General features: G+C 35.0%; 1 protein-coding gene across 1 annotated transcript in view; it reads right to left on the bottom strand.

The window, feature by feature from the left end:
- Positions 1-25,709, bottom strand: part of MALRD1 (MAM and LDL receptor class A domain containing 1) — a 295,081-nt gene that overhangs the window by 55,266 nt on the left and 214,106 nt on the right. Inside the window, exons 32-34 of the mRNA XM_076332119.1 lie at positions 22,886-23,087; positions 6,752-7,027; positions 1,432-1,557 (exon numbers count right to left, since the gene is read on the bottom strand). Of these exons, the coding sequence (XP_076188234.1) occupies positions 1,432-1,557; positions 6,752-7,027; positions 22,886-23,087 (604 nt within the window). The remainder of the gene's footprint in view (positions 1-1,431; positions 1,558-6,751; positions 7,028-22,885; positions 23,088-25,709) is intronic.

The following is a 25,709-nucleotide window of genomic DNA, read 5'->3' as shown; positions in this document are numbered from 1 at the left end:
AAAAGAGTAAAGGTGTTTAAGAGGGGGATGTCAGTGATATACTATTATCAACTTCTGACATCCCTTAACACGGATTTGCACATCATCAGATTTAGTTTTACTGAAGTTTAGTTTTACATCCCTACAGCAAGAAAAACCCAAAATAAAAAATGAATTCCCTCAATCTTCTTTAGTAAGAAAATAACTGGTAAAATGCAACTCAGACCTAAAGAATTTTGGATATATGCCACATAAAATTGTTTACTAAGGCATATAAACAGTGCTATTCAGTGTGAACACCTCCAGTTTTAAGAAGAAATTTTGGAAAGAAAATTACTTAAAAGTTTTGCTTTCTGACAAAATAGTGTAAGATTTGTAATTTACTGTCATGCAAGTCTACTAGTTTATGTTCTATATTCTTCTACATTGAACTAATTTCTGAATATATTCCTTTTCATTTAAAATGCTTCTTACAAATCAAATTTGCCAAGTATGTATTCTCTCTGCATTGTAAAATTGGTAATTTTTGATGTTAAAGTATGATTTCTTCTCTCACATAAAAAAAAAAAAATTATAACAAACATATAAAATGAACACAATACTTGTGGGCAAGTTTCACTCCCAGAGAAATGAGTGGATGCCTCCTACCAAGAAGTGAATGTAAAACTTCTAGTTTGTGGATAAACATTTAATATACTATAATGAATTATATTATTACAATACATACCATATATTATGAACTTTATAACATAACTCATAATAAATTATAAAAACAGAGAGTTAAATTCTCAGCTAATGCAACTTCACCAAAGCCGGGGGAGCACTGTTAACACAGAACTGGCCCAGAGTTTGTAACTGGCTTGGGGAAGGACTGCAGTAACTTTGTGTCACTGAATGGGATGTTTTGAATCTAAATTTAATTATTTATAACATCATCTATGTTTTTGTTAGATTTTGTTAATAAAAATCTGATTCAGATTGGATGTGTACTATTGTCCTGCTCTTATCTTTCTCCACCATTTCCCTATCGCAAACCAAACCTGAATATTGTGGGAAATGCACCGTGCTAAAACAAATGCTATATATTTTGTTTTATTTTCCAACCTGGATTTGCATCACACTTAAAAAAAAACAAACCAAGAAATCCTATTAACTTAGAAATGTGTGTTAACTTAAGTCTGTTATTCAATTGGTTAAAATCAAGCGAGTCCCTTAGTAGTGTACTACAGAGGCTTTTTTTTTTTTAAACAATTTGTTTATACCTTAAGAAACACCCCTTGTGAAGAAATGAACTAAGCATATTATTTTCCATCTTTTTCTCACTATTTTATCTATGTCATACTTTCATCAGGAAAAGTCATGCCTGATGTAATTTGAGGGCTGCATAAAGATTCAGTAGGAAATTACTATACTTTTTTGTTTCAAATGATACTTTTATGCAAAACTAAGTACCTGAACAGCTGGACTCATCAAGGCTGAAATCAATGCAGTTTGCAATGCCATCACAACGCTGGGAGATTGCTATACATTGATTAGTTGACGCACATAACAAAGAACCATTGAAACAATCGTTAATGGCTGAAACAAAAAGTAACATGACAGTTATTATCAGCTATATTTCTTTTTCTCACTGTTAAAAACCTACCAGAAAACTTGATTCATACTCTAGCATATAAACTTGCATCTGTGTGACTGCTACAAGCTTTCATCTTCAAAGACATACAACTTTACTATTGAGTAGATAAATAAGTAAACAAACACAGAGCACAGATGTTACAGAAGCTGGATTTTCCCATGTTATATTCGTGAACAAGAGGAGGGTGTATTTACTTAAAAAGTTGACAGTGTAAGCTGCAAAACCCCAATGAAAACCCATAAAAAGATATCACAAAACATAATCCACTCTCATTCATAACCTAGTTTTAAAATGATGAAATTAATTTTTAAACCAAAAAATTGACATTGTATAGTTTCCTTCCATTACAAGAAACCAACTACTAAGATAGTTAACATACAAAAAGTAGAGAAATACTACACTGAAAAATCTAAACTTGCACACCTTCTTTATTCTTGGGCATTCAGTTGTATTTTTGATGTTTGTCCAGAAGAATTATGAGGGGTAAATCTTGCTGGAATCACATAAGCCTTCAGGTACTGAATTATTCCTGAGTCACTGATCTACAGGATGTACCTGATGGTCCTGCAGACTCCTGTAGAGTATAACACCATTTTGTCATTTTATCTCACACAATGTTCTCTTATGCTGCCTTAAGCTATTGTTTAGATAATATAAGCTGAACTCTCTCACCATTAGACTAATGCAAATCAGAGGGAACTCTTCTGACTCCATCAGAGTTAGATATATTCACATTACCTTGAGAGTTCAGAGTGAGAGAAAGAACCTAGGAATATTAAAAATACCCCACTGCCGCATCTAAATTTCATAGTACTTTCCTGCTCCTGTGTTCAAGATGCCAGTGTACATGGCAATGAGCCTCCCAGGATGGATGCCCAGGCTGCTGTAGGATTCATCTATTCCGCCCTTAGATATAATTTAAATCACCGGCCTATATGGACTGCAAGAGTGTGCTAAATTTAAAATACTGCAATTCAGTTTAGACCACAATAATGGAGTCAAGTCTTGCCAGTTTTGAAATTCTTTCAGAATTATGAAATTATTCATGTGAGTAAGGGTTTGTGGGATCAAACCTTTTAATTACATGCACTGACCATTTACTAAAGTCTGCAGAAAAATCTGTAGAACAATACTAGCAACTATAAAGAGGAACTTGCTTTTGTTTCCAATTTCAATTCACCTTTATGAGAACTTAAAAGTTCTGGCTGATTTTAAAATATCACTATACTGTTCTGCATATGTTTATATCAAAGTGTCTTCAATTGACTGGAGAAGTCTTGATATTGAAGGGGGAATTTGCTGGTAGTGACAGCAGAATAAAAGCAACAACAAGAAGAACAAAAATTTCCTTTTCTTCTCTCCATTCCCTTGACCACTCATTCTGGCGGAACAGGTTGTGGCAGACTGAAAGACCCCAGCCTATTACAGCATCACTTCACATTTGTAGCATATCCTACCATCTATCTCTTATGATCGTTAGCTTTCCAGAAAGTAACTGCCAGTCCCATGCCCTCTGATGCACTTTCCTAACCAAATAATAATCTCATACTTATTTTGTGTGCAATCAGATCCAAATCCTGGACACCCTTTGTAATTTGGGGGATGGTGTCCCAATGGTATTTGAACCAGTTTTATAAGTGGTCATTTGCACACAAATACCCAGTCTGTAAACATAATTACATGTTCAGACTAGGACTTCAACAGAAACAAAGTTGGAAATTTGACATAAAACATATTCTTCTTATGTGCTTTAGACCTTTTTTGCCTGCACATCTATTTTGAGGATGCTGTAAACTCTGTGGATATAGAGTACTGCTTATGGTTTGTCATATATGTTATGACTAATACAGAGATTCAGTTCCTGAGCTCTAACTTGCATCGAGGGTTGTGGTACGAAAAGAAAGTGTCATTTAGCCCTTTATTATTTCTCCTAGTCCTGGACTGGCTGTTGGACTCATACCTGAAGATAAAACAGAAGAACTGCAAATTATTTTTGGTCCATTTATATCTGTTGATCATCAAGGCGGTTTTGACACATCCCTTTACCTTGAACAAGCTTATTGCACTGAGATTTTTATACCACTTACAGAGGGAGCAGTCATAGCAATGGATCTGACTGCTGAATACTTTGCACAGATCCAGCATTTAAGACAGAAAAGACAAAGACACTAAGTTATTGGTGCCAAGGTAAAGAATGTTAAGAGCACATTTTAAAAATAATATTATTTCTCTTATTGCATTGAAACTACAATTAATATTGCTTGCTGTTAACACAGTTACAAGTAGCCTCAAATTTCTCCAACTAGTTATTCTTTACTTTCCTGAGAGACCTTCAACTCTTTTTCGGATAAAGATATTAAATGGAGGCATTAACAACAGTGAAGATATGAAAGTGAAAATATCAGCTTTTTGCTTATATTTCATTTTCCATGACCAAATTAAATCTGTAGAAATGATAAAAATATCACAGCCCCTTTGAAAGTATACTATTTTTAATATTTATTAAGCATTTTAACAATTACCAGGACTACAACAGACACATTTTGGTGCACTACAGAGAACTGAGAAATCATTTTTTATTCATTGCTATTAGCACTTCAGTCAGATGATGTTGGGGCCTGTGGAAAAATAATGTATATACCCCATTGGTGCTAATATGTTTATTTTACACCCTTACCGTTGTAATAGGGCAATTTTAAAAAAAATAGATTAAATAGATGAGATAAAGTACCCTTCACTAAAATTGACAACAGGAAGAGGGCTGGCCAAGTAAAACATCTATAGCTGGAAAACAGTTCAAAGATTTTCTTATTAAAAACAGCAACTAATAAAATCCAACACATTAATAAGTATAAAACAGTATTAACATAATACTGTACAACCTAACTGCTGAGTGAACTCTATGGGAAATTCTGTCTACATAAATCTCTAAGTCATGCAGAAAAACATTTCTGTGGTAGAAATTGTGGTTGTAGTAGAGATCTGACTAATGCATTTTTTTGTTTGTTTTTCTTTGTCCTGACCTTCTTTTGAGTTTTATACTTAATCTCTGCAAGATGCAAGATGCATTTTGACAAATGGTCTTCATCCCAGAAGAAAACTTTCTCTGATTAATTCCTGAATTCAGAAGCCAGAACATTTTTGACCATCTATTGTTATACTTAAATGAATGAAATTGCTAAGGGACATGGCACACGCAAAATGAAAGGTGCTAGTAACTCCTAAACTGAAATTTTCTAAAATCAGTAGGAAGATTTGATCTGCACCAAGGGGAAAAAAAAACAACAAACAAACCACAGAACTTTGCTACTTAAATCCTACTCTGTGTTCATAACTACTTAGAAAAAATATTCAATTTCAATCTAAAATCTGTAAAAAACCTCCACTCCCAATTGTGTTATTATTACAGTACACATAGGCTGGAGTTACTAGCACAGCAATCAATTTTATAGATTATGCAAATATTTCAATGAAATAAACAAAATTTGTGAGATATTTTCTTTTTCCCTCTCCAAATTTTCTCTGTTGACAAACTTACATGGCATGTCATATGTTAAAAGTAGACAGCTAGAGATGAAATGCTGCACTCTCATGGCATACACATTTCGATGGGAGAATGAACTGTGACAGTAATCAGCTTTTCACTGGTTCCATTCCAAACTACCACTAACCACTGCTTTGCCCTGCAACCAGTATCTTCTTCAGAGAAGAAACATGAGTTGCTGCTTCTGTATTCCTATCTTGTATTGTAAAAACTTACATGTTTATATAGTCAAAACAGAATTTTGGAGTAACAATGTGATTACAGATTTGACTAAGTCTCCACCCAACTCAGAATCCCAAGATGTGCAATATCTATGGAAAATTTTTGTTCTTTGAATAGACCAGGACTTAATTTCCCCTCATTCCCTAAGCATTGCTTAGAAGTCAAAGGCACTGAAACAATATCGCAGTTGTTTGAGGAATACTGATACTCATGGAAATCTTGTGGCCTTAAGATTTTGGGATTTTAGAAGAACACACATTCTGTGGTCTGGGGTTGGGATGTACATGTACTATGATACAGCAGATAGGTCTCTAATAGAGGACAATTTGAGGAGGAGGCAGGAATGAATGAAGATTAATGAAGAGAGGTTTATTTGAACTTAGGGGCATCTAGAATTTAAGGTAAGAGAGATCCCCAAAATCATGACTTTTGCAACAAAACCAGAGAGCCCGCTTCTAAACAAAAGTGCCTAGAAAGGCATGCACAGATAGTCTGCAAAGTCCATGACAGTTTTATAGAGATATTTTTTAAAAGAAATGGCATGTGCGGTGACCTGCATATATATTCATTAGTTTTGATACAAATTATTAAAGAACTTGAATTTCTAGCCCACTGGAAACTGATATTCTAGTAATTGTTTTGGTTATGATAAGGATGAAAAATAAAATGTTAAAAAAACTTTTGCAGAATGAAAAGTCTAGGAAGAAATGTTTTAATATGTAAAAAGACTCTTTTCTTTTTTTTCTATGTAGCTAATTATTTTGACCTTCCTGGAATGAAACATTTAATCTTAGTTCATCTACCAATAACAAAATATTTTGAAATGGGCAGACACTCATTTTTGTGTCTATCTGAAACTTTATGGTATCATTGCAGTTACAGAGTTCAAAACTTGTTGTCCTTGCGTTTTGCTTGCGAGCCCTTTTCCTTGATCGGGGCAGAGATAGTTGCTACTGCATGAACAGACTTGATTTCAAAATTCTTGAAAGGTCAGGATTGCTTTGAATGTTACTGAATTACAGAACTGCAAAAGTGTATCTGTCATACTGTAATCAGAGATGAGGCAATGCAAATGCAGCTGACTGATCTATGGAAAAAAGTAGAAATGCTTCCACTTATTAACAGAAATACAATACAAATGATTTTAAACATTTATCAAAGTTGATAGGTAATAAGAATGCATAAGCAAAATTTTTTGCAAATGTAGGGTGTCTCTCCAGGTAACACGTTATACATGATAGAAATAATATTTTTCTTGATGAGGGAATAGTGAATTTTACACTATACTTCATTATGTTGCTCTTTTTCACATCACTGTTTTAGGAAAGTAATTTAGCATGGCCTTAACTATAGCAATGAAAGTAACTTACGGCAGCCAACTTCATCTTCGTTAAGGTGGCAGTCAGGCACACCATCACATTTCAGGAGGGATGGGATACAGCCTTTGGAAGGGCACAGGAACTCTGTTTGCTTGCAGAAGCCCGGAGACATGGTGGTAGGCATCTCCATGGGACAGTTCATTTCATCACTTCCATCCATGCAATCTTCAGCTCCATTGCATTTTGCAGCGAGGGGCAAACACTGCTGCACATACGCACATGTGAACTGGTCACTACTGCAAGTTGGAGGGTGTGGATCAGCTGATCCTACAAGAAAAAAAGGAATATTTATTGATTCTCTTCTTTCAGTAGTCATCTATATTGCCTTTGAGATGTACATAGGGACTGCTGGAAAGGCAGCTGATAGATTACTAAACTCTAAAAAAAAAATTAAAAAAAATTGTATAAAATCACAGCTCCTAAGTACAGATCACACTATTAAAAACACTTTGTCTCATTTTCAGCATTTGTTTTGATTCTATTGTTGCTTGTGCCATGTACGTATAGAAGGGTTAATATAAAAGTGTTAATAAAAGTTATCTTTCAGGAAAGGGTTAAAAAATATTCTTGACAGCCCTCAAGTTACAGTCTTCCTCCACTTTTGTACTGCATGAGTGAACAAAAATCAAAGAAAGGCTATGTAATTCTGGATCTACAAGGAACTCATTTCATGGAAAGCTATTATCTATGGTAAGGTCTGAACCCTCAGCAGAGTAAGAAAAATACTTTCATAAAGTAACAACAAAGTTTTTTACTGACATAGTTTATTATCACTCTGATTCTGTAGCTTAGTTTGATGTGATAAAGAATTAAATCAAAGAAAATACTAGATAAAAGTTTCCAGGGTACAACTGGAAAAAAAAAAAAGTATTTTTAAATTTCAGACTTTAACTAATTCAGACAGCTGACAAAAGAAGAAATATCCCATGCTTACTTGCATTACTGGAAAAAATACTGGAAAAAACTTTCTGTGATCACTTATACAAATAAATTTGTCTCAGACGTTCAAGTCCCTCTTTCTTCCTATGAAAATCATTGCAACTGAATTTTACCAGCAGAAGCATCAGAACTATTTGTGGAAACTGAAAGCAACTGGCTATGCTAACACTGTGTTCTTTACACCAACAGTGTCTCCCATGGGAGCAATGTGATGGATTCCTGTAACTTTTGTTTTATGTGCAGGGAAAAGAGAAAAATCTCCAGAATTTAACTCTATGTATTTAATCTTTTGTAGGTCAATTTGCAACAGGTGAGTAAAGAAAATAATATTATGATTGTTAGAGACAAGGAAAGACAAATTAATGTCACCACCTCTGTAAAAGACAGGAGGAGTTTTGCTGTTGACTCGGGCTGAAGCAGAGCAAATCAAGTGCAAAAGTTCATGGGTGGGTTTTAGCTTGCCTTTTGAAATGGTGCAAGCATTGCTCTCTGACCTCAGAAGTCAAATGTTACTGCTGCATTAAGGCATGACGTGCTGTAAGGGAATATAGGGATCTTGCCATTAGTTTACTGCTTTTAATCCATGGGGCATAGCAGCATGTTTGTGTATTCTGTGATACCAGGCTGGGGTTTTACAGCAGGAGAACTTTGCTGAAACATGCTCAGTTTCTAAAATACCTGCATCATGAATAACAATAGCATTTTGTACAAAAAATGAACTGCTAATGCATTCCGATAAACAGAATACTAGTATTATTTTACCATCTGGTTGCTTGCGAAACAGTGACAAGGAAAAAGAGCTCAGACTGCTGTCTAACATTGACCTTTGCTAGCTTAGCAATTTTTGATTTTCATGTTGACTTCATGTCAGAAAATCATAATTGAAAAGCTTCTTACAATAGAATATTCCTGACATCATTTCATACTGCTAGTGTTGTTAAATTCTATCACGCTACTAGAAAAATGTATTTCATACACTGGACATAATCTAAACATAAAACAATAATGGATTTTGACACAGTGAAAATAATAACCTACTGATCTTTTGGCTTGTTACATCATAAATACTTCAAAGACATGTACTTTTAAATGGGATTGAAAAGATTGCATTTTCATGATACGTGTTTTATAAATGTGTTAGTCTCAAAAATTATTTTCATTTATACTACTTCAAAAGGCTTATGAAAATTGTCTTTAGTTGGTTGATTATAGACATTTAAATCACATAGTGAATTTATTTTTGGACAAATTAAAAGTATTTTAGATTCTGCATTCTTTTTCTACTTCATTCCCATATTTTATAAGATAATTAATAATAATAGCACATAAAGATGTTAGAATTGAGTTCATCATGATTTGTATATAAGGCCATGATTCCACCAAGATACCAATGAAATGTATGGAAAGTCATTGAGAAAACATATTTCTCTCTTTATTGATATAAAACCAGTACTGTTAAAAATAGAGCAAATCTTATGCAATGATTTTTTAAAAAAAGAATTATTTTATATTTTTAGTTTGCACTTGCTCTGGGAAAAAAAAGATATGATTATACTAGATAGCATTTTTTTTCCTTTTGTTATTTCTGACCCTTTTCCTCACAGCACCTAGGGAGCATTTAGGCAGCGAAAATGACTTAAGCTGCAGTCAGTTCCACTTAGGCGTGCACTTTTGTTGTTGTGTAGTCCAGTTTTAGTTTTTCTGTGTTTGTTCTGATAGAGTGAAAATTAACTCCACACAGTTACATTTAACTCCACAATACATTTGACTTTACTATGGTCACTTGTTTATCTTGCAGGGAAGACTTTATTTATAGCACATTTGTGAGCATTTTTGACCCAGTTTAATTCCCTAACCTGTCATATTCATGATAATTTTGCTAATAGGTTTCTACCCAACTTTGTTCGGAAAAGAAAATAAATTTGAAATCCACTCTTAAATTCAATAATGCTTGAATGTGTTGCTTGTTATGAATCTGGTCTTGAGTGTTAAACTATCTTTGGGCTTTTCTAGCACTGATCAGTTTAGCCTTATGGTCCCAATCATATAAAGTGCTTATGCATGTAAATGATCCCATACTAAATTCAGTACTTAGGCAAATGCATGAATGCTTTATTGAATGGGGGAATTTTAATTATTATTATTATTTTCTATCACAATTCCCTATTGCTTTTAGAAAATAATATGTAGAAAGAAGTTCTTCCTGACATTATTTTAGAGTGTGCGATATTCACTGAGAGCGGTGAAGATGTCTCCAATTTATACTAGAGGTTAAGTTGGGGGTAAGGTTAACCAAGGGTCTTGTTGAGGTCTGTTTTATGTTTTCAGTATATTAATAAAAATCCAAAGTGATACCCTGAAATCAGCAAAATCATTTTAGATCAGAACAATAAGATGAAAATATACCTCAAATATATTTTTTTATATATATATGGTATATATATATACCATAAGAATATCACCTTGCTTGTTAACGCACATTATGTATTAATTAGTTTACATCTGTTTGGTTTCAGATGCAAAAGGAAAATTGTGCTCTGGATGACATTATATAAAACATTATGATTGCCATGATCTGCCAAAGCTGTACTCCCAAGTTCAATCTATTTACTTTACATACAGTAGGTTATCGATGTTTTTCTTAATTATAAATTAAATGTGCCTGGTAAAATTTTTGAAAATTTATAAAACATTCATTTATATATAGCTAACGTTTAAAACTGAGTAATTAGGAACATACAAATCTAGAAAAGCATTAACTAATTCCAACTGAAAAGAAATCTCAAGCAACATATTGAAGCAAAACTAATTGCTTGCATACAAAGCTACTATCTATGTAATTATTTATATTAAGCTCATCATTGCAGTAGCTGCTACTGACATGTTTCATTCTAAAGAGTGGCAATATTCATTCTGTTTCCTTGCCACTGGGAAGAATTGAACTAAAATGTTAACACTGCAGTGTGGTTTGCAGCGAAAAATGAGCTGGCACTCATGAGAGTCTCGTCGTAAATACCCTCCATTGTGCCGAGTTACACAGTGCTATGAGTGAGTTACTACACAGTAAGTTACACGCACCTGACTCAGCCGTATAAACTAACTTTGAACCTATGCATATACATGAATATTATATCCACTCTTGTAGAGATATATGAAGGTTATGTAAACAGCAGAAGCTGAAGTGTGTTTTTTCAATGCAAATTGGACTATCCATTTGTGGCCCACAGGCCATTTCAGTCACTTAAAGTTGTTAGATTCAACAGTTGCCTAATAATGACATGCCAAAAAAATGTCTCCCTCACCTTTTTCCAAATGCAGAAAAGATGTTCCCAACTCAGCACTCGTCTCCTGAGTGTTGTGTGGCTCTCATTTTCAGACCACGTTCAGGAGTGGAGGAGATATTGTACAGGTTACTTTTTTAAAAAGCGGTACCTATTTGAAGCTGTTTAAGGATTTGGAGATAAATCTACTGAAAATTATGTGTTCTAAGGAACACAGGGCAAAAGCTTAGCTTTCTCTGTCCAGGCTGCATGACCACTGAAAAGCAGGACTGGAGATCCTCAGGAATACATTCAGTATTTGCACACAGATGAAAAGCAAACTAATAAAAAACAATTTCAGAGAAAATAACCTCTGCTGTGCGGAACACGGAGTCTGGATATAGATCTGCATGACAAACAGTGGCAATTCTTAATGTTCTATTATAGCTAAAGGAATCGCGATTTTTTAAGTAGCAAGCTTAGGACATGTCCTTCTTTATTTTACTTTGCACTCAGTGTTTTATTTTACACTTATTTTTACCTTGCATATGGCAAATAACCAAAATTAAAGAAAGGGTTTAAAAATGTGCGTATAACATCTACTTGTACATCATAAAAAAAAAAATTAATTAGGTCCTAAAAAATGACATTTTAATTCAGTCCTAAATCCTTTGTGAAACCTACTCTTGCAGCTGTGCTGGATGAGTTATGACCTAAGGACCAAGAAGTGCTCCCCTATAAGCATTGTCACACTTTGAAGAGAAATTAGGTAGTTGAGGTAGATACAAAAAAGCAAAAACCAGACCAGTGTGTAAAGCAAACCAAATTTGGTATGTACTGCTTCATGAACTGCAGTAACTACAGCTGAATATACCTGTATTTCATTGTTGTCAGATAAAATGGGTACTTTTAGATACATTTTTATTCCAATGTGCTAACCATCGAAACATCTGTTACACTAAATAGAGCTCGTGAGCTGGTGATTTGGGAGTAAGGAGCCTTTACAGTATGAAAAGCATTAAATCAATAAATGCTCATCGTCAAGGACATAATTACATATTTGTAGGATAGGGATTTGTTAAAGGCTTACTGTTGTTTGATGAACATTTTCTGTACACATATGTTTTGTTGCACTATTGTCTTTGTCATCCATGGAGTGTACTGATCCTCTTTCCTGACTGTATGCCAAACTTCACAGGTCGGCACTGTAAACATTTTGCCCATGAATCACGGGGATTCAGTCACAGGAAGCTGCAGAACTGCTATTACCCAAATGCTAATATAAAATAAATGTTTGTATTACACAGTCATTAGCACAGCCAGAAACACACAAATGTTTAATTTGAATGAAACACCACCTCCATGCTATCCATGTCTTTTCTGCCTTTCTTGTTCAGATACCAAGATCTCTGGTGCAAAGTAGGTCTCCATTTATATTTATATATCACCTGTAACAGCGAATTCTAATTAAGGCTAGTAGACATTGGCATTAAAGTCAACACTAGGGAGCATGAAATAAAGTTACCACATGCTATTACACAGCGTTAACTCAGTTGTATCAGAGCTTGCTCTAAAGCCCATTTTCGCAAATGGGAAGACTCATTGATTCTAATGGGCCTTGCATCAGACCCTTGAAAACTAACGTGTCTGATATCTTTGCATAAGTAATTTGCCTACTAAATCTAATAAGAACAGTGGACCTATTAACTTTGGCTAAAAGAGGCCAAAAATAACCCCCTCCAACAGTTTTCATTAGACAAGAGTATAAATTAATTACAGGTCCAATCCAATGTATTAATTAAGTTGAAATAAGTGGCAGCCCTCACTTTCACTTCGGTAAACATTGGATCAGGGCATGAAATCAGCCCATTCAAGGTGGCTGCAAGGAAATAACCTTGTTAAAAAAAATTAACCAGACTAAAGTTTTTCAAATACTTTAACAATCTGTCTGTGAGTCTTTATCAGTGTCAATAAAGCTTCTGCAAGAAAATAAAATGTTAATTTCAAAGCTTGTAAAAAGAAAAAAAAAGGGGAAATTGAGTCTGGCCAATTGAATCTTTAAATCTCTTCCCCTCGTGAGAACACAGAAGTATGGGGCAGGGTGCTGAAAAGGATCTCAGAGACCCTGTTACAAAGCCAGAATTAACGAAAACAGAACTTGGCCCAATGACTTCAGAGTTCTATATGTCTGTGCAGAATTGTGCAGAGATTCTTTTAAATGATCACAGTTTGCTAACATACATAACATAACATAATGGAAAACAGGCAGGTTTACTGCCAGTAAAATCAAGCTAGGATTTATAGTTTCCACTCAGAGAACTACCACTTCTGGCTGGAACACACTGACTACCTGTGACAGAAATGTGGCAATATTTGTCATATTTTTGTTAAGAACAGTCCAGGAATTGCTAGCTATGCCTGCTATTGTGATGGATTTATGTATTTGTTTATTTATTAGGAGCAGTGAAGAATTGGAGAAGCTGTGAAGCTTTAGTTTCCAACAAAATGAGGTGGGTTGGACTACCGAACAGGTTTAGAGTGGAGAAAAGAGCAATTTCTTGGAATCAGCACATTTTCGTAGGTGGGGTGGGAACACAATGCTATGCTAAATCTTTTATTTCTCAACTTCTAAAGAAAGGTAGCTTCTACAGGGACAAATTTATCATCAGCTGAGAAAAGTCCTGAAGAAAACTATGGTAAGCTCCATATAGTTTCTGAGATAAATCTGAGCTTGTGATTTACTCTTATTGTGGAGTCAGGTAAGTTTTACATAATGAAGAATCTGAGAATTTTCTTCTTTCTAAGATAGTATCATGAAACTATTTCATTCCAAAAATGATTTCTCTTTATCTCTGTGAGGAAGTATGTTGATTTTTATGAACAAACTTAGCAAGGCAAAATATCATCTCTGTGATTTGAGGCTTGCTTGGCTTTTTTTGGTGTAAACAGATGGGTTTTGGAGGTTCAATATTAATGAAACTATTTTAATACACTATTAATAAACCCAATGATTTTTAATTTCCCAAAAGGCATCTAGCTTGAATCAGAAGATTTCAGTATTTTGTACAGGTGTAAGGCAGCAGAGAGAAACTGAAATATTTGGACCAAGGTATTATATTTATTTATTCAAACATAGATGACATAATTGCATTCAGGACTTGCCACTAATTATGCTAGTTTATATAGTGTAACTAATTTATCCTAAAATTATTCTCAATTTCCCTTCCTGTGAAATCCACAAAAAATTGTGGTTTCACTGCCAGCTAGGTCTGTGCACTGGAAGATACTGAAATAGGCTGAAGAATCTCTCTAAGGTACTGTGCCCCAGATCATAATTTTTACTCTTCAAAAATGCAGAAATGCCCTATCTCTACCAAGTAATGAGGATCTAAACCATATTCTGATTGGTTTCAGGGAGAAACTAATTAACTAAAGAAACTATTAACAAATATCCCCGGTATCCCCAGTCCTTGATCACTACTAATCTTGCTTTCCTCTTCTCCTCCTTCATTTTTATAGACAGCCTCCCCCAGCAGCTCCTCCTGAATCACCTCTTGCCCTTGAGAAAAGAAACTCCCTGAGCTCTCAACCTGAGAGTGATTTCTGCTTCACTGCAAGCATGAGCAGACAAGCTAACAATGATTCCCCTGGCTCTGCAACTTAAAGAAATCAGAAGTTAAGTCTCCTCTACAGAGTTTTTGCCTGTGATCTAACACTGTAGTATCAGCAGCTCAGGCAGTTAACCCTTCCAGTATTTCCTACGTTTAGGCTCTGGGAGTTTCAGAGATGGATCGTTGATTTGGTCTAAGCCTTTGTCAGATGAGTTTTGTTCCGCTGCAGAATTTTCTCACTATTGCTTTGCATGCACGCACACATGCACACCCGTCAGCAAGACTCTCTCTGCAACACTGGGCTATTTTTTTCACAAACTCACAAACACCTGCTGAACTTTTTGGGTTGTTGCCTCTTAATTAGATACAGGTGTCAGTTATGCTTTTCTTATAAGATCTACTGAAATGGAATCTACTAAAAGTGCCAGAGAGCTTACAAAATTATCTGCAAATGAATGGTTTCTAGGCTGTTTGGTTATTTGGCTAGTTTACCCGTAATGCTTTTGCTGGTCTGCCGGTTTAGCGTCTGTACAGGAGAGACATTTTGGCCATTTCATATTTTGCTTTTTGTTTCAATTCAGGATTCTTTATTTTCATGACTCTGAAAACAAAAATTTTTTGGACATTTTCAATCTGATACCCAAAATTACAGAGGTTATTTTATTTAATTCTTTTTTTACTTGACAGGTAGATAACATTATGCTACAAGAAGTAATTATGGAAGTAGTTATCAAATATTTTTGAAATATTTGGACACTGTAGCGGTGTGCTGGATAGAAAACCTCTTCATAAAGACAAATAATTCTACATTCAAAGGTGTGTCTGAATAATGTGCCCAAAGAACACAAAATATTCAATTATCTCTCATGAGGGATTTCTTTGTATTGGAAAAAGCAGAGGATGCTCTGAGTAAAACAGTATTCAATAATGCGATTAAAGATTATGTCACTGTATATAAACACACAGATCCTGTTGTGAAGCAAATGGAAGTCTGTGGCAGGAAGAGCAGGGAAGGTTTATAGACAATCAGGATTCAAAAAGTGTGTTCCATGAAGCAGAGATAAAATAGGGAGAAAAAGTTCTCAATATATGTTATAAGAGAAACAAATAAATAATAACTAGCCAAGATTTTATTAAATTAGCATTTCCAAGCATATTATGTTTGCTCTGTGGTTTCTAATCTGAAATCACAAGGGGATTGACTTCTGAAGAATGGCTACTCACCGTTTTCTGAAAATTAGATACCTTTAAGATATCTAAAGAGAGCACCTAAAATTATAGTAGCTCAGACTAATGGTTGATTTTGAAAACGTTGACCAGTGACCATTTGCTTATTATTCATTCAGATTTTTTTTTTTTTTTTACTCTTTCTTTATGCTATTTATGCTATATGGAAATAGTCTTTGTAGTCACTATTCTGTTACTAAGTTACTTCAATGAACAAGTCTTAGGAACAATCTTCATTCTGCTATGTTTTAATTATAAACACTTATCTGAGACAGTTTGTGTTAGAAGATGTCAGTGATAAAGTCCATTTCCTTCCACCTTGAACAAAGAGAGAGTTCTGCCCCTTTGGGACACTCTCCTCCTTCTCAGCTTAGTGCCTGAACCTGCACCTTTCATACCTTTTTGATATGGTATTGCATGTTGATATTAAACAAAGCCTAATTCTGCTGTTGTTTGGAGAGCAATGGAAATTGTTTTGCTCTGAAAGAACTTTGGGATTGGGGCTGTCAGGCATACATCTTTTGTGAGATCTGAAACTGCAATATGAGAAGTCTTGAAGAAATCCTACCCACCAGACAGAAGAGTGAATCACTGACTTAAATACTTCTTTTATACTTTTCAAGACCTAAATGAGAATGCACTGAACAGCTTTTCTGTTCATGAAGATAAGCCTAGATTTATACGAGCATCAACATATAATTTAATTCCTGAATATTAAAAATTTCCCTGATGTTAAAAAGGGAACTGACAAGTTCAAGGGAAAATATCCCTGAGGATCACTATGCTGAGACTATGTATGGCTCAGGAAGACTCTGAATTACAAATGGCTGGCAATGGTGAAAGTATTGGGGGAAAACAGTACATGTAATTCCCCTTTTTTTATACTCTTTCCCAAGCATCCATAACTGCTGGAGATAGATTATATTGCTAGCTGGAACTTTTCCTTACTCACTATGACTGACCTGAAGTTCTGAGTATCTCTATCCTAGATTTTGTGATTGATATATCATTTCCTTTGTCTCAGCGCTTCTTTGCAATATCGGCTCTTCTAGAAAGTTAGGAAAGATGATCTATAGGAGTGGAACTGGCTATCTGTCATTACTGTCTTATGATGGCTCAAAGAAATTGAAGATTCAATTTCTGGAGGATATTAGGTTTTAGGGTAGTGGGAAGCCTTTGTGTGCCTTTTAAAAAAAAAACCTTTAAAGTACCAGGTGGCTTGGGCTTGAATGTAGAGCCAAATCCAGTCTTGTAATTCACAGATTCTGATTTGCTTCTACTATTTGTTTCTTCACGACAAGTGAAAGCTTGCTCAATGTAAGGTTTATTTAAAACCTTTACAGCAGGTCTAGTTTGTGTTTTGCTACAGAGCAATGGGAAGACTTGGATGAGTTAGGGCATGTCAAAACAAACTTTTCACCTAAGTGAAAGCCATTGACAACCACTGAAAATTTTACTGTACTTCAGTACCGAAATGGCAAATCTGACCCTTTTGTTGGTGACCTGTGCGGTGAAGTCAAGAACTATGACAACACTAAAAAAACCCTAACCCACAGCAGCCTGGGAAATAGCATTGGTTTTTGCACAATTCCACCATGATCAGATGACACAGTGTTAGAGAAAACATATCCTGTCTGTGCCGAGTGTTTTGCATTATTTGATTTGCCCTTTTATCTCCAGTGTATCCTTACATAATGATATTTTCTACTGCAGACAAATCTTCCTGGTGAAAGTGAAGCTGCAGTAGGGTGTGGGGGGAAATGTGTAACACTGGCAGTCCTTTCTCATGTGTTAAGTTGCTAGACTAAAAAGACTTTTTCTTAAAATGTTTTGTAAAGAAAGAAGAAAGGAATGGATGAAAAAGAGAAGCACAGGGGTAGAAAAGTCTTTAAAATAAAATGATGAAGGATGATAAAATGTAGTTCACAAGACAGAAGAAAAGAAGGAAAATACTTCAGATAGTACTGAGCAGCTGCGGGAAGTAAACTATGAAAACAAACAGACTAAAAAAAGAAATGAAAAAATATAGAATGATAAGGAAAGGTGGCGTATAAGATTATTTTCTTCAAATTGTTAATTATTTTACTAAGCAATTTTAATACTGAACCAGTGATAAATACTGAAAGCATGACTGATGGTGGAAAAGCATATACTGGTTTCCCAAACACTCTAGAGCCTAGGGCGCTGCATGATGTTTGCACTCCTGTTTATACCAAAGGTGCAGCCCAAATATTCATCTTAAAGTGTCAACACTATTCTTTTTGAATAAACCAAACCAGAAAGCAATTACTTAAAGCAGTACTATTTAGAAGTATAAGTTCACAAAGAGCTGTTGCTAAAGAGGGGCTAACAGGTAACTTCACTGCATGAAAGGGCTGGAGCAGAAGTCAGTGTTGACTTTGTACTGAGATTTACCTTCTTCCAGCAGAAGATCTCCATAAACACAAATATTTTGCTTGTGATCTCTGGAAGAGATCACAAAATATATTTACTATTTATTTGTTTCTTAAGAATGCTCTCCCAATACATCAAAGTGCTATGTAACTAATACCTCACTATTTAAATTACACAGACTTTGTCCATCCAGTTTATTTCTCCAGTAATGAGTGAGTGACAAAACATAGCATTCTGATTTATATAGGCAGAATAAAGTTTGGGTGTTAGGCATCTTTGAGTTAATGCTGGGATTTAAATTAAGTAGAAGCAGAAATTTTAAGAATTTCTGTGATGCCTCCTATTTCAGCTGAACTAGAAAATGCTATGAGACAGGTATTAGTGAATACAAAATCTAATTCAATACTTTGGTATTCTTGGTCCATCTGAAACTAGAAATGGAAACATTTTTTAACTTTTATTTTTAAAGAATAAGCTATCAAATAAAAATAAAGTCATTTTAAAAAAAAATCAAGGTATTACTCAAAAGTTTAAAGAAGATGGTTAGAACCGAGTAACAACTAAATTCTTTGGTTCCTAAGATGCACTAATTCCTGTAATATAACATCTTCACACACCTTTATCAGAAGAAAATAAAGGACCTTGAAAAGTGGTAAGAGTGCATCTCATTTAGCAGTTGATTCTGAACTAAGCTAGATCTTGTGCCACTGACAGCTGGCACTGCAGCAATCTTCATGCATGGGCATCAGCTAGAAGTTACTTCTGCAGTAGACCAGGGAGTAGCTTGACCACACTTTGTTTAAATGTTCAGAAATATTCTTGGGTCTGTAGAAACTCTCATGGATAATGAGGACTGACTACTTAAAATAAAGTAAAAACCTCAGCTGAGTTAGAGCTGCTGGTAATGCTTTATTGCTTAGAGCTCCCAACCAGCTAAATTGTGATTGCTTCTATTTAGAACATGTTGCCTCAGGAAACCCAAAGTAATTAAAGACAAGATGAAAAATAATAATACAGAGAGAGGAAAATGATCTGCAGCAGCAAAGCTATCTTCTGAAAGGGAGAACATTACACAAAACCTGTACTGCAGGTAATACACTTTTCTTTGAGCTAAGTCTTTGAATAAACATGATGAGCAAAAATCAAAGCAGCACTGGCAGTGGAGTAGGTAAACTCTCCCACCGTTTTTGTTAAAGGAAAATGTTGTTGCTCAAATATCTACAGGGCAGTGATTTTATACTATTTGCAGGTAATATCTTCAAATTTTACCATCTGAATTTTTAAGCGGTTACTCAGAAACAATTATTAGTAAAAAAATAACACCTCCTCCTAAGTAGCTGCTTTTTGTCAGGAACAATATTAAAATGTCAGAGATAGGTTCTTCCTCCTAAACTGCTGTGGTTTATTTTATTATTCAGATTTTGTGTAGTTCTCTTGCCTCTTCATAAACACAGATTTGGCCTATCTGGCCAGCAAGGATTATTAGGATAGGACTCTTCCCAGGACAGTACAAAACCATGAAAAAACAGAAAGTCAGTGCACACTTACGTAACAGCATCTACATATAATTTTTTGTCTGGGGAGGAGATCATACGTCAAGTCACAAACTTATTAGGACATTGCCTTCCATTAGACAATTTTTTTTTATTTTATTTTTTTTGAGAAATACACACCTGGGACAACAGTAAGAGTGACTATAAAACTGGGAAGGGGATGGATGATAGAAGAAACTGGCAGAATTTTCAGGGTGCACATACAACTGTGGAGTGGTTGGTGGAGGCAAAAAATGTGGGGGGGATGTAAAAATAGGATGCCTGAAATCAGATGGCTGATTAAGTGAGGAACAAGAGTTGTATAAGTAGAATTTGGAACTGTGGAAGCATCAGGATTGAGGAGGATAGATCTAGGATGGCACATTTAATGCAAGTTAAGGTTATGAATGGAGGTATAAAGAAAAAAATAAGAGGTAAAGACAGAATACTCTGTACTCGAATTCCAAGTGATGGATTTAAATGAGTGGAAGATGAACTATGGTAGAGCATGGGAGAGGGATGCAATGTGACAGGAATTAAAAAACATGAGAGACCTCCTGCAACCAAGGTTTGCCAACTGATGTTTTTCCAGTAACAACTAAATGAAAAATGATTTTCCAAAAATAACAAAAAAAATTTGTGTATATTCAGAAAGAACTGGCTAATTCATAGAATAAAAATAGCTGAGAGCTATCAGAGAGCATGATCTTCAGAGCTTCAGAAAGTCTCTGAAGCAGATTAACACAGATTGGGAAAGATTGAGGGAGGGTGAAATTTATTATGTTCTTCTTTCATTCTAATACATTTCCTTGGGTATCCATTATTGCCCATACCAAAAGACTTGCCTAGGCTCCTTTTAGGGTAATATAACTTATGCCACTCTTGCAAGCACATAAAGAATAGCCTTATAAAGAACAATGTTTGGTAAAAAATTCATGTACAGATCCTTCCTATACCTCTAGAAATCACCATAAAACATACACAGAAATTGTCTGGAGCATGCAAGTGAATACAAAGACAAGTATCCTGTATTTAAGCTAAAAGTCAACTGTGCAAGGAAAAATTTGTTTCTTTTTCAGATGAGACAATAATGATATAATACAGAATAGAGGAAGATAAACTACTACTTCCGTTGTGTAAATATTGCAGCTTGTAAGAACTAATTCCAGGCTGATTGCCAGCTTACCATACAAAGGAATATAAGTTGACTCCTGGAGATGTCTGCCTCTTCTGCAGCTGGGCAAAGAGCCTAGATGACCAGCTACGACTGTCTGATTTATTTTTAGGTGGTTGTGTGTAGATAAGGTATGAGTTTTTGACTTATCCAACAAACCATAAGTAACCAATATAACTCTAACAATTTTTCTTAAGGCTTTCCTTATGGTATACCATATTTGTAAGATGGACAGAGTGTATTACAAGTTAGATACTTTGAAGTATTCTACAACTGGAAAATCTCTGGAGAAAAATAAGGTGATTAGAAAATGTTGCTCCATAAAAATTACCTTATTTCTATAGTTATGATTATTTCAGGATACCTTAACATACACTTTCCATGGAAGATTTTTTCCTTTCTCTGAATTCATGCTTGTTCATAATAAATTACCAAAGTATAAGTTCCATTGAAAGTAGAAAATTGATTTATATACATCGTTGGAATATAGAACTAGGTCTTCCAGTTAATTACATGTACTTAAAATATATAATCTGAAAATTCCCCTTTCTATTATGGTATATTAAGCATGAAACTGCCTAAGTAATTCTTCAGGTATGGTTAACAAAGGTGATTAGCATAATAAGGGTAGAACAAGCACTTGTTTATGTATATGGTCTGCAGCTCATTGAAGAACATTCCAAAATTGTATTTGCCTGAGCCTATTGGTGGTATTATTCAGAGAAAAAACCCAAAACTTTTGTTCAGCTTGAGATTGAACAAATGACACCTGCGTGAGCATATATTTCGTTTTAAACCTTAATCAGCATGTGGTTAATTCTCCAAGGAGTTGCTTACTCATCACAATAAAAAAAAAGCAAACAGTTTCTTGAACAGCATGACAACTGATTCATACACAGGCTATCCTATCTGAACAACAAGAGCTGTATAAATAGAAAGACGTTATTCAAGAACATTTTTATAACATCCGTATTGGCATTTATTTAACGATAATTATTACTGGTTGGTCCTTATGAATGAAGATCTACACAAAGCGTTTTCTGTTTCTTTGGTTATCTTCCCCTCTTGACTCTTTAAAATAAGGAATGGCCAATATTCCTATCAGAATCTGTGTTTGCACACATACTTATTTTTTTCTTCTGATACTGCATCATATTCTAAGTTTCTTTTGCAGAGTAAACCTTTCTCACAGAATAAACATGGCATTATAAAGCATTAGAATTTAACTCTTTTTTTTTGTTTTGTTTTATACAGTTCAAGTCACTTAGCTTGTGTAGCAGAAGTGAGATTGTAAATTCTCAAAGAGCCTGGTAGTTTTGCTCTGCTGCTGAGATATTTTATGAAGAGAACAAAGATAAAAGAACTAACCATTTTCTTTTTTAAATAATTGTGAACCACTTTGATACTCATAAAACTCTTCCATTCAAAATTAAGGCCGTCTAGGACTGTTTTCATACAGGAGAAAACCGATACACTTGAGTGATGGCACATCCCTCTCAAGCATGGTTCATAAAAACACTAACAGGCCCTCAATGACAGTAAGATTCTGAACTCATATGTTCAACTGCCAGTTATAACACAAAACTGTCTTCCACAATCCATAGGCAAGTATCTTTATTCAGTTACTACACTCAGCCAACAAATAGATATGAATCCCTCTGATAGGTGTAATGGCTCCTTTCCTTTAGGGAAAAATGCACTAGCTAAAATTTGCCATATGGGTCATAGATGATAAATTTGATCTTTCTTTCCTTTACACATTTTTCTTTCCCTTGAAAAACATATACTTCTTTGCATTATTGTGCTGTGCCCACTTCTTTTCTACACTTTTTGGAATGAAGTAAAAGTATAGCAGTATTGCAATAATTTTAAAAGAAAAGAATTCCAGATTTTGTAACTGTGATATACATTGAAATATGAAATCCTACAATTTTCCTCTGCCCTCTGAAAAGAAAACATGTATTGTAACTATTTGTGTAATAGCATACCTCCATCAATGCATTCTGGGGTGAAAGAAATATCATCAAGAGCAAACTCTGTGGGTTCACTCCACCCCACTTCAGCTTCGAAGGCAACTCTGAAAGGGCTGTTACTGGAGAGGACCACATTTGCATACATCCATTTGTTTTCTTCATTTCTTCTAGAAGACCACATAAGAATATCCATCCCGTGTTCTTCAGCTGTGTATACCTGTTGACAACGAAACCCAAGAGGTGCAACTGAATCAGCATTAAGCAACGGAGGAGCGCCAGCTAGCTAGAGTAACATAGCCCAAGCCCAGTAGTGCAGCTACCTGCCTGGGTAGTACTGGCCCTCTTAGAAATGGTTCAAACCCACACCTTATTGGTGATGACCAAATGTTACTGAATACTTTTTCTAATGCTAGTTCAGCTGCAAATAAAAAGCTACTATGAAAACAAAATAAAATAAAAAGAACTGCTAATACAATCACTAAGTGGAAAACTACAGACAGTTTTGGCCTGACATATAGAAGCTAATGAGTAAGGACCTAACGCCAAATTCATCTAAATATTGAAGAAAAGACTGACAAGGATCTTGAGCTATCCTTTCATCTCTAAAAGGTGACCTGCTTATAGTTGATAGACTGGGTGAAGATTTTAGAGATGTAAATAAAAGGCTTAGCATCTAGGGATTTAAGTCTGTTGTCTGGTACAAGCCATTTATAATATGATGTTTCAGGCCATCACCGTAAATTAGCTCAAACATATTTAACAACATCATAAATAAAAAATAAATAAAATCATCAAATAGAGAAAGCAATAAGAATGACAATGAATGAATTCACAATTAACCAACAGCTGAAGAATTTATGCCAAGCACAGGAAAGTCTGGAGATTATGCAGGTAGTTGCTCTTCCCACTCAGGTATCCAAAATCCTTATACAATCTAAAACAGGTTGGAAATAATGAAAAAGAACTGGAGTAATGAAAGTAAGCATATCTAACCATTCCAGATGATAACTAGTTCTTTAAGGGACTGAATATTTTAATCATTTTCCTCTCCTCATCACTTTCAACACCATCCTTCTCTTAAGACTTTAGACTAATTTTCCAGTGACCCATGGGTTCATGTTGCCACTTGAGTGCCCCAGTTTAATGATGGAACACAACATCTGAGACCCAAGAAAGTTATAAACTTAAACCCATACTAATGATCTGTATAACTGCATACCTTTGTCTCTCCCAGCCAACCTGGTGGGACAAATAAGCTAAATACCCAAATGGCACTGTGAAACACATACTTTATAGAAGTTGGTGTATTGATTAAAATATCTCTGATGACTGAACGCTCTTGCAAGTTATTTCATTTTGGCGGGGAGGACCATCAAGACGACTGACATACAATAATCCAAATCAGGACCTAATTTAGTCGAGCCTGATGTTTGGTTACAGGACTGTGTAACAGCACTATCCAGTGTCATTGTCTTCTTAAAAGCATGCATCTTGCAGGGCTAAAAGGACAGGTGTTGAGAAGAAATAGCTGATTCAATCCATAAAAAAATGAAAAACTGTGTGTAATCACATTATCAGGCTCTAAGGCCTTAATAAGTTGAAACCCTTAATTAGAATAACTCTACATGTGAGGTCAGGACTATGTTACAACACCTGTATGTGTCACTGGAACCATTCACTATTTTACCAATCATGAAATATAACAATCTCAGTGATCTAGAATTTTACAGCACATAATAGTGTTAGTGTGGTTTTAGCTATTACTGTATCATGCAGTGGTATTTTCAACTTTTTGAAGGTTAATATTGAGATAATATCGCTTTCAATATACCTCACTGAAAAGTCTCACAGCTGCACAAATAACTCTGTTGGGGAAGGGGGAAGAATCAAAAAACCATTTTAATACAATACTAGAGTCTCCTTCAACAGGACAGTTAAAGACTGGCCCATTGTTTAAAATCAGATGGGGTTTTCCATTCCTTTTTGTTGGGTTGATAGGAGAAGTTTTTCATAGTAAAAATTTCAAAGCATGCTTCCTACTTGAGCAGTTCTGTCTATGTACAGAGAAACTGCATCATGTCCATATTGAGCCTGGTCTCAGGTGGAGTGTGGAGTCCTTCTGTGTACATACAGATCAACTCTGTGGCTCAAGCTCAGTAAAAACAATAAATCCATCGTGAAACCTGCTGCATGTATACTGGCCAATGGGTCTTGCGTGGTAGCAAGTCAAACTGGGTCTAAAATGCGATATTTTGATGACATCGGCTTCTGTTTTTATAGGTGTAAGGTAATTTTATATGCCTTGTCTTTCTTTTCTTTAAGATTTAACTCATTTACCATAGAGTAAGGGCATGCAGATATGTAATTATTATGGATTAGTTAATATGCTGTGTTAATTTATGTGGCTGTGTCCTCAGTTATATTTGACTAAAGTTTAAACCTGGTGTATGGTTACATAGGTAACCTGTGGAAACTGATAACATTTAGTGTAAATCTCTAAACTGGTACATAGGAAATCTCAGGTGAGCCCCCAGCTCTGCTTTTCTCATGTACACTCCTGGGGAAATCCTTCAATACCACTTTCTGTCAAAGTACTCCTGAATACTTTTACTTCACTTCTCCAAGTCTTTATCTATCCATAACTAAGTCAGGAAAGGGTCTGTGTTCTTACACATCTTCAAAAAATTTTAGCTGAAATTTCTAAAAGAATAATACATAATTTAAAATATATGCTAAATTAAATGAGATTACAATGGAGTTCAGAAAAATAAGAAGCCCAAGGAATCTGTTTCTTTAGCTGGGGATACAGACCTTATTCTCTCAGAGATTGGGTCCACAG

This window comes from Aptenodytes patagonicus, chromosome 2 (genome assembly GCF_965638725.1).
Source record: "Aptenodytes patagonicus chromosome 2, bAptPat1.pri.cur, whole genome shotgun sequence".
Classification (NCBI taxonomy): domain Eukaryota; kingdom Metazoa; phylum Chordata; class Aves; order Sphenisciformes; family Spheniscidae; genus Aptenodytes; species Aptenodytes patagonicus.
The sequence above is the reverse complement of the archived record's forward strand: the minus strand, read 5'-3'. Positions and strand labels throughout refer to the sequence as shown.